Source organism: Protobothrops mucrosquamatus, unplaced genomic scaffold (assembly GCF_001527695.2).
Source record: "Protobothrops mucrosquamatus isolate PMUCROS unplaced genomic scaffold, P.Mucros_1.0 scaffold110, whole genome shotgun sequence".
NCBI classification, from domain to species: Eukaryota; Metazoa; Chordata; class Lepidosauria; order Squamata; family Viperidae; genus Protobothrops; species Protobothrops mucrosquamatus.
This window is the reverse complement of record NW_015386482.1, coordinates 1093152-1103528: the sequence shown is the minus strand read 5'-3', so window position 1 is coordinate 1103528 and position 10377 is coordinate 1093152. Positions and strand designations below refer to the sequence as shown.

Here is a 10377-nt window from a genome sequence, read left to right as displayed (position 1 = left end):
AGGCACAATTTTTGTCAGAGCCATATTAACAGTAAATTTCCAGTTGTAAAAAAAATCTTGTAGGCAATTCAGCCAAAACAAGTAATACACAAATTCAAAGTAGCAAAAGTTACAAACCGGAAATCACTTTCACTTCTTGCTGAAAAGTATCAATCGATCGCCATTTTAAGTTCACTTTTCCTCAGACCAACACAAGTACAGGGAAAAACTTATTATCCAAGTTAGAGTAAAGTCCAATATAAAAAACAAACTTCCAAGGTTGGTTCGTCTGCTTACAAATAAAACTCACAGTTAACTTTAAGTTGCAGCGGTGGCGGCGGCTTCTAGCTTCGCCGAAGCGAAGGCGTCCTGGATCGCGGAGAATCCTCGGGGCTCCTGTAGTTTCATTCTCTGGAAGTTTTTCTCTTAATTAGCTGAACCTTAGCATGTTCTGTATTTGCTACACAATCTTCTTTTGACCCCTTTGAAGTGACAGGATAATTCATGCTTGTTTTATTTTTCAGCAACAGAAAAAAGAAACACTATCAGACTTAAGAAATCAGAGATATTATGTGAAGTAAAGTTGCACAGGAGCTCCTATAGTAACTCCTACAAGCTACCCTCTGCTCCTATCACAGAACAGATCTGTACAGTACTTCATATCTGGAGGCAAAGAGTGCGTTGGGACTTTATGAGGGCCATACAGTCCAATTTGCACATGACTGTACAGCTACCTTTTCTCCTCCTGAGGAAACATACTCAGACTTTAAGAAACAGAAAACAGGTGCTGCATGCTCACCCCATGCTGTCTGAAAAACTTTTGTCTTCCAATTCAAAGCACTGATCAACCATACTGCATAGTACATTGACATGTGCCTGTAATACTATCTACTGTACCAAAGTACAATAATTAATATTAATATGATAATATTGATTCTGACTAAGGGATTTAATAAGCTGTCTCACATGTTTTTTATTAATTAATAATTAATACATTTCAGGTATAACATTTTCTGTCTTTCTTGCAGAGGTAGCATTCAAGCTCACCAAAATTTAACAATATAGAAATATAGTATATAAACCAAAAATAGAATCTATTTTAAATTATAGCAACACAATTGAGCCTAACTGATACACACCTCAATCTTAATATGATTGCATTACTAAGAGTAGAGTCCCAAATACCCTTAATAGGAGATCAACAGGATTAACTCTTGAGAAATCATGTGAAGATTTAGTTTACAATACAATTAAAAAGCTCAGAAATTCTGTACATGTTTGCTTTGCTGAGTCTAGTTCAAATAGTATGCATACACAAACATATATTAATAAAAATTACTTAAGACTACTGTTTATCCAGCCAACTGTTCTTTAAGAGAAATTTTAATGTAAATATCAGAGAACATTTCAGATATACTGATGTCTAACTATGTTTGCCTCATCTACTTTAAGACTACACCATTTTAAATTCTGTTTCATTCTCTTTCCTCATCAAAACACTAGGAAGGTTTGTGTTCCTAATAATCTCTGCAAAAAGAGCTTATCACATGAAGTTCAACTACAATTAAGCTGACATTTTATCTTTAGGAGGGCTATTTAATTGCTTTATCTGACAAGTTAGTAATAAGCTGCTTACTTTCTATGACCTAAAAGATCAATTTCACTGGTTTTAAAAGTATTTTTGCTTATAATTACCATTTTCATAAAATGATAAACAATGTATTATTTCTTATAAAGAAACAATATTAAAATTATTGTTACTATGCAAGAAAAAATAACATTGTATACACTTATTAAACAAGCCTCTGGACATTTGAGTTCAACTGTATTTAGTGGAGCTTAATTTAACTAAGTATCTATAAGACTGATGCCTTACTGACATATAAAACACCACTGCAGGGGGAAAAAAGACACAAAAAGTGTATGCTTTAATTTAAACCATCTTCAATAATCCAGGAGTTTGGCTCTTACTAACTGCAAAACAGGATCAGTTCACTCCTTTTTAAGAAGGAGATCCTAAATTGGTTCCCCGCATAGTTATATAATCCACTGGTTTTTTTTAGTTTCAGTATTAATACAAGAATCTAATTTCTACAGCAGTTGAATGAATTTGTTATAGAATTCACAAACATGAACTCAAATTAGGCTACTGTACCATATGATCTGCTTTAAATACCTATCTGGACTAACTTAATTTGTAAAAAAAATATCACTTTACCAAAGGAGTGAACAAATGAGATTCATCAAATCAAACTGAATGAAAAAGAAACTATGTTCATAATGAAGCAGCAGGACTATCCCAATTTCACATTATTTATTTTGTCTGCAAATGATACATAACAGTATATAGGACAAAACTGCATAATAATATTTTTATTCAAAAAGTTTTTTTCTACTGCCTTCACATGAAAAACTGCCCATCTTTTTGCAAGTCAGCAAAGATGTTTGTTTTCCTCATTTATGTCCCAGCAATCTAGTCTTATGAAGTTTCTTCTACAACTTCATATTTCTCAGTTGGCTGGATTCCTTAAATTGTTCAGAGAAAACTGCACATTTATCTACACTATTAAGATTTTTTAAATTAACACTGGTAATGCCATATCATTATTATAGTACTGGCAATTTTCATTAAAAAAAAAATTTCTATCATGAAGGAAGGAAGAATGATTCCCAGATCAGAGTGAGCAGACAGATGAAAAATTGAGGCTTCTTTTATTGATAGCTAAATGAGCATGTACAGGAACTGTACAAGATTAATATAAAACTGAAACTAAAAGTAAAATATGCTTATGAAATCAGAATAAGTTATAAAAGGAAGTCTATTTAGAAAGATGGACAAATACTTAATATTCTCCTTAGTAGTCTGAAACTTGTGAACAACTATGTTTTCCAAGATCAAGAAACCGGCATCTCCAAGGGTAAGCAGAATTTAATAAGAGAACTAAGCTCAGGAATAAACTGGGAAATGTAGCAGTCAAAAATTCAGGCTTAAAAAAAAACACCTCTAAAGCAGAAAAAAAATATCCAGTTCTCAAATAAAAATGAAAGAATTTCAATTATAAGACATGGATTTAATAAGCTTATTTGTGAAAAACGGGAAGCTATACAACGTGTACAACAAAATCAGTAATAGCAATGAAACTACTCTGAATTTGCAAACAGGTGTCCCAAACAGGTGTCATGAAGAAGCTTCTTGGATGAGAAGTGAAACATCTTCAAAGAAAAAACAAAGTCCAGTTGCCTCGTGAAAAAAGCATCTTTGGGGTAACTATGACCTGGATGGCTGAGAATCTTCATAGACATTTGCAAACAGGTGATAACAGTAATCTAGCATTTTTGCTTTAGACCAAGAATAGAAGCAGCAGCCATAATTGTTCTTCTAGAATAAGTAGCTTTGGACATTCCTTTCGCTCAATGTAAGCCTTTAAATAACCAAAGTATTGTTACAATGTTTCATGAAGGTTGAAACTATATTTACTCCAGCAAAGCACTTTTGAGATCAGCAGCACTTGCTTTTGAATCAACATCCAGGCACAAAGAGCTTTTGCTCTTTAAAAAGTATATACAGGTAGTCCTCGATGAACGACCACAATTGAGCCCAAACTTTATGTTGTTAAGTGAGAATTTAAGTGAGTTTCATTCCATTTTACATTTCTTGCCACAGTTGTTAAGTGAATCACTTCAGTTGATAAGTTAGTAACCTGTTAAGTGTATCTGGCTTCCCTATTGACTTTGCTTGTCAGAAGGTTGCAAAAAATTATCACATGACCCTGGGAAACTGCAAATGTCATAAGTATAAACCAGTTGCCAGCTGCCTCTGAATTTTGATCACATGATCATGGGGATACTGCAAAGGTTGTAACTGTGAAAAACGGTCATAAGTCACTGTTTTTAGTGCCATTGTAACTTTGAATGGTCACTAAATGAATTGTTGTAAGTCGAGGACTACCTGTAGGCTAATGTAATTCTTATACACGGCTTCATCAATCCGAGACAAGATTTTATTCATGACTACCATAACTCACACGTATATATGACACGCTTTTTCATGTAAACATTGGCAAGTTAAAATGTATTTCATCTCGAACCGATTTTAATGTTTTCAATCCCGTTTTCATAACAGGAAACATTATCCCCTGTTATGTGGCTCCACTAGGGGAGTACTGAGGGCTAAACTGCAGATTTGCCGGCAAAACTGTCACGACTAACTGTACTCATTCAAGCATTCTCAGTTTAAAGAAAGTGATCATTAAGTCTCAAATTCCCAGCCCAGCACACCAGTTTAAACGTTTTGTTCTGCTTTTCTCGTCCTGCCGTGTTACAGAGGAAGCGCCTAAATAAACCGAAAAAAACCACGGCTTTCGGCAGCGGGGAAACCATATCAGGACCTCCTCGCGCTTCCACTCCTAGTCACCCCCCAGCCCAGCCCTCCTCTGACCCCAATTCTAAACACGGCCTGTCTTACCCGCCAAAGGGACCGGCGCGCTCTCATTGGCTTGTTCACGGAGGCGGCCCGGTCTCGGACAGGACGAGCTAGCGTAGAGAAACCGGAAGAGATTTCATCTTTTTTTTTTTTTTTTTTTTCCTGTCCCGCCTTTTGCTGTGGTAATATCCGGTGGTTAGAACCGAAGGAGGGAATTACAGCGAAAGGATGAAAGCTTGGGGAAAGACGCATTCGAGGGAACTGGAGTGCCAGAGCGCCTGCGTAGCTCGCTAGGGAGAGGAGGAGGCGGCGCCGCGTGGGGTGTGGGCGAAAGCGCTGGGAGCCATTCTAGGGGCGTTTGCTTGCGTGCGCGCCCGCGCGCGCGCGCGAGAGAGCGTTTGATAGAACAAGAGCAAGGGAGGGGGGGCAAAGGAAGCAGGACCACCGAGCCTTCTTCCTGTGCTCCGCCCCCCTGTCTGAAGGAGTGGGGGAGGCACAGGAAGTAAGAACGCTTAAGGCTGCGGGCGTCATCCTCCCCATCGCCTCTGCCGCCGCGGGGAGACGAAAATCCGTCTCGGCTGGTGAGTTTCTCATTCTCCTCTTTCCCTCCCCGATTTGTTGGAAAAGACAAGCAGCTTCCACCATTGAGGGCTGCTGCTTTTCCTAAAAAAAAAACTATTTTGCTCCCAACCTATTTTTTCTTCCATCTTTCTCCAACGAAGAAGGGGAGGGAGGGGAAAAACAAGAGGGGGGAGGAGGCTTTTTCATGTAAGTCCATTTTTCCATAGGAAATAACTTTTCATTTCCTTTTTAATATACATATTAAAAAATTAATATATATGTAAAAAAATTGTTGAGTATCTTCTTATTCCACTTATACCTTGTCTCTTGCCTCTCTCCCAATAGACACAATGCTCTTGAAGGCAAGTCTCTCGCGCTAGGCTAGGAAAGAAGATGCATATTTTCCGTTCTCGTGGATTGCTGAAGTTTTCAACCACCAAGGAAAGGAGAGTTGCATCTGACGCGATGTTAGTAGTCTTGTGCTGTTGAATAAGGGGCAGGACTTGAATACAGCTGTCTGCTTTTTGCACACATGCTCGCCATTTAATATTGGATCCTTCATCGTGAAGAATCAAGTGGGCATTTTTTTTCCACTCCTCAGCTTTCAGACTGTTAACGATCAACACATCTTTTTGGATAGTGTCTCTGGAGCCTGGTCATATGCACTGAGTGATTAGAAGAACTTAGTGCTAATTATATGAGTATTAGGTTGCTAAACCTACAGTGATAAACTTGAGGAGAAACTGCATGTGAGAAACTGCATGTGGCTGCTACTGGCTCTGATTGACCTTGGATTATTGTGTGCTGAATCGAAAATATAGACTGCAAATTGTTCTTGTCTGCTCCTTTCTTAGCATCGTTACTGATACATAGCACAGAGGTCACAATTTTGTACTGTTTTTCTTTTCGACCAAACAACAGAGAGAACAACTGCTTTATTTTTTTCTGAAGAGTTTTAAAATAGTTTTTGAACTAAAAAGGGCAAATATGTCCTTCTTTAACTTCCGTAAGATCTTCAAGTTGGGTGGTGAAAAGAAAAAGAAACAGTATGAGCATGTCAAAAGAGATTTGAATCCAGAGGACTTTTGGGAAATTATAGGAGAATTGGGTGATGGAGCTTTTGGCAAAGTATTTAAGGTAAGAAATGCTTTTTATTTGATGCTGCTTTGGTAAATTGTATTTTTCTAGGCCCTGAATTTAAAAACACTATAAAAATTCATAATCCATAGAATAATGCGTGTTGGGCTATTTTTACATGATATAGTAAAATAACGGATTTCTCTTGAATGTAAGTAGCTATCAAAATTAGTGATAAGTCAGTTTTTAATCACTGCTTAGAATAAGCAAACTGAAAAAAGTTCTTGGAACATAGACCCTTCTCCTTCACTAAGTATTGCAAAGTTATTTTTTGTCTTTTTTCTACTGTCTGTGCTCATTAAAAATAGAAATGTGTGGGGCTGTCTATAGATAAAAGTTCACACATTTCAATTAAGTGGTAGTTTGGATTTTTCATATAATACATGATTTTCTTCACCCTAAAGCAGGCATGTCAAACTGCGGGCCGGATGCGTCACGATGAAACTGCAACTACCCCATTGCCAGCAATGGGGAAAAAGTCGCGATATGTCACGCGACGTCACATGACATCGTGAGTTTGACATGCCTGCCCTAAAGGCTTCAGTTTGATACTGAAAATATATTTAGAAAACAAATTCTAAAAATATTACGACTTCAATAATTTTGGAATCTTCCACTGCTGTTTTATAGAGAGTGGTGAGCAAGTCTCAACATAGGAATTTCATCAAGACCAATTATTATATAATAGCCCTGATTCCCAATGACTCTTATTTAATATTGTTCCTTTCCTTCAAAGTGTGGGAAATGAAGTATATTTAGAATTGTAGTCTAATTTATGATGTGAGATAGGCTTTCCTCATGTGTTTCCTGGATACTCCTAGAATGTTAGATTCATAATTGGGTCATTGATGATGATATGAACAAAGATTAACTATTTATATGTCAAATGTTTGAATCCCATGAATTAATGGGCTGCTCTTTCAGTGTTACAAATTGCCATGTATATATGCATGCCTTCTTCATCTCATTAAACTTTTCCTGTTTCCATAAACATAACCCAGCAGTTTCACCCTTCCAATCATTTGATCTGGTGATTAGCTGCCAGTTAGTGATACTAAGCTGTTTTATTTTATTCCATTAATGTCAATAAGAAGCTAGTAATTTATTTACTGCTTACTAGCTAACTTGATCAGTGACTAAAACTTCAGGTGGCCTATCTATGCTATGACTAATATAGTTTTTTTTAAACTATACTAAGCTTTTTCTACAGTAAATACTTTTTAAAAAATCTATTAGGGAAAAAATACTTAATATTAAACTGACAGTTTTTAAAATGTGAAACTTTTGTCATTGTTTGGATTTCATAATCAACAGCTTAAAATGTGGCAAATTTTTAGCAGAACAAAGTTCACTTAATGTAAGGAAAGATTTTGATCCACTCCCTGCAGGCTTCTGAGTCCATTGGAAACTCCAGAACCTTGTTGAAAGTGACTGAAGATGCAATGGGGGTGGGATGATGGACCATTGACAGTGTTAATTGAATTAGGGTAACTTAGAGCCTGACCCATATTCCTCAGGAAGAGTTTTTTAAGCTGGCAGGTATAGCTAACAAATTTTGCTTCAAATAATCTACTTTTAATAATTAAATATGTATGATCAGTTTTGTGATTTCATTTTTTTATGCTGGTGATTTTGTTTCTACTTCAGTCATTATTTGGACAGCAGTTTGTGCATGTCAATCATAAAGCTGCTCACTGTCAATGTCTAATCTTAGATTTGAATTACAAATGGAAATTCTGAATTATCGTGAGCATAACTTTGTGGAATGGCAATATTTATAGCACTGTGGTTCAGTCCAATGAATGCAATTGTTGCTTTTGTTTTAATTCCACAGATGTAGGAGGCATGGTAGGCAAGTTGGCTCTTGTACTGTATTCTTATATTAGTCACTTATATTCCAGGCACATATTGAATAACTCTGATGTCTTATTTTCATATTTGAATATATTCTGTGTGTCAACTCACACATACATGCTGGTTCCACCCATTCTTTTATGCAGCAGTCATCTTTTTCAAGGTATAAATTAAATCTTATCTACCTCAAACATTTATTTAAAAAAGGAGGAAGCAATATGTGTACTTTGCATCTTTACCTTTTGCTTTAATGGGCTTCTCTTCTAAGAAGGACTTTTTGCTTCCTTCCAGTTCATTTTTATACTGGATATATTCTCAGGCAATATTTTAAGGACAGTTCCCTGACTATAAGAATTCATCTTTTGGAACTTGTGATATTGTGCAATATTTAAAGAATAAATTGGATTTTTTTCTTAATATGTTTAATTGGGGACATGTTTACGACATTGTTTGCTTCAGTGGGAGTGATATATTTAATAAATTGAAAGGAATTGCATAAAACAGTTTCCTTCATTCTTCTTCATTCTGTACCCTTGCTCATCTCTATTTGTAAAAGTTGCTCTGGAGTTCTGGTGAGATGCATTTAGGAGAAGAAAGAACTGAAGTCAAGTTGCCATTCTAAAGCCCATTTGATAATAATATGGAAGCTGTTCCAAAATAATTCGAAGTGGATTGACTAACTGAACAGAAGTAGCAGCAGTATGAATTAAATAAAATGTTTATATTATACTAAAAATATTTTTATTTAGAAAAGATTCTGCTTTGGTTTCTTTTTCTTTGTATGATAATAACCTGTTGAAATCATGGAAATTGCTGACCATAGGAGGTAAATAAAAAAATTATCTGATTTAGTATAAAGTATCTGTTTTTGTTTACAGCTTTATAGTTAACCTTGTCGTTTTATTCTTACAACTGTAAGAATGCTGTATGTTTACTACTGTATACTGTATTATATTGTCTTTTTCTTAGCTAAAGTATTTGATTTTTATGACATATACATATAATATCATCTTTTTATTATCAAAAACCATTGCCCGTACAAAAGTTAAACTAAAACTACAGCAGAATAAACTTTTATAAATATAACAATATTTCTCCCAAGACTTGAGACTGTTTTATAATAATTTCATTAGAATAAGAAATATTATTCTTGATGATCATATTACAGACATGAAGTTTGTATGATAAATATTTGCTATGGAGTCACCAAATCTTCAATTATTTCTTTTCCTCAGAACTAGCAAATCTGAATCATGATAGCTTTATTTGTCAGCTAACATTTAAGAATAAACAGTTCAGTTACAAAGACAGTTGCCTGTGATAGATGATCCAAAGCAGATAGGTTGCATCTGACAAAAGGAGTTGTAACGCATGAAAGACTATACTGCAATAAATATGGTCTTTAAGAAGGTGCATATTGTTTGTAGATAAATGATACTCTATCTGAATTGGTAGGTATTGTTCTAACTTTTGAGTTGCATATACTAATATCTATGGGCTAGGGTAGAAGTTTGAAGATTGCATGTCATTATGGCCAAAAATAAACATTGATTTTGTTGATATTATCGACAGAAATGTCTTCAAATTTATTTTTGTGTATCATTCTGGTTCTGCTCTACAGAGCTGAGAAGAAACATACTATATCTTTACAATGGCAGTGGAGTGAATGGTGTCTGGAAGTTTTTATCTCTTTCATAGAGAATAAATGATAAGCAGGAGACTAATCTAACCCCATCTAATAGACAAAAGAAGAGTAGGACCATGCTGGTTGCTTAAACTTCCATTCCAGAAGGAGCTTTCATTTTTGGTTATTTGTAGCCTGGGACAGCAAGAATGAAGGCAAGCACGCTCTGGTTCTATCTGCTGGTCAGGAGATTGGTTGTTGAAGTATTATTGATTGATATAGTACATTTAGGTTTTAGGTTTTATTCAATTTATACCCCGCCCTTCTCCTAGCGGACTCAGGGCGGCTTACAGCAAGTTAAAAAACAGACAAACCATACAAAATACTAAGTTTAAAATACAATTAAAATGAAATATTGATTTTTTGCTGTTTCTTTTTAAAATTATGTTAAAAACCAAATTAAAATCAAATTAAAATCAAATTAAAATATCCCTTAGGCCAGTCCCGCTAGCTGGAATAGCCATGTCTTGAGGGCGCGGCGGAAGGAGGGGAGATCCGGAATGACCCGGATCTCTGGGGGTAATTCGTTCCATAGGGAGAGGGCTCCAACAGAGAAGGCCCTCCCCCTGGGGGTCGCCAGCCGGCACTGTCTGACTGACGGCACCCTGAGGAGACCCTCTCTGTGGGAGCGTATCGGCCGATGAGAGGTAATCTGTGGCAGAAGGCGGTCTCGGAGATAACCAGGTCCGATGCCATGGCGCGCTTTAAAGATGATAATCAACACCTTGAAGCGCACACG

General features: G+C 36.1%; 2 protein-coding genes across 2 annotated transcripts in view; one reads left to right on the top strand and one right to left on the bottom strand.

Moving 5' to 3' along the window:
• Nucleotides 1-4508, bottom strand: part of STN1 (STN1 subunit of CST complex) — a 23553-nt gene extending 19045 nt beyond the window's left edge. The window contains exon 1 of the mRNA XM_015812789.1: nt 4445-4508. The gene's annotated coding sequence lies outside the window, so the exon portion shown is untranslated. The remainder of the gene's footprint in view (nt 1-4444) is intronic.
• A 270-nt stretch (nt 4509-4778) lies between these two features.
• Nucleotides 4779-10377, top strand: part of SLK (STE20 like kinase) — a 42171-nt gene continuing 36572 nt past the window's right edge. The window contains exons 1-2 of the mRNA XM_015812788.1: nt 4779-4983; nt 5309-6100. Of these exons, the coding sequence (XP_015668274.1) occupies nt 5951-6100 (150 nt within the window). The 5' untranslated portion in view covers nt 4779-4983; nt 5309-5950. The remainder of the gene's footprint in view (nt 4984-5308; nt 6101-10377) is intronic.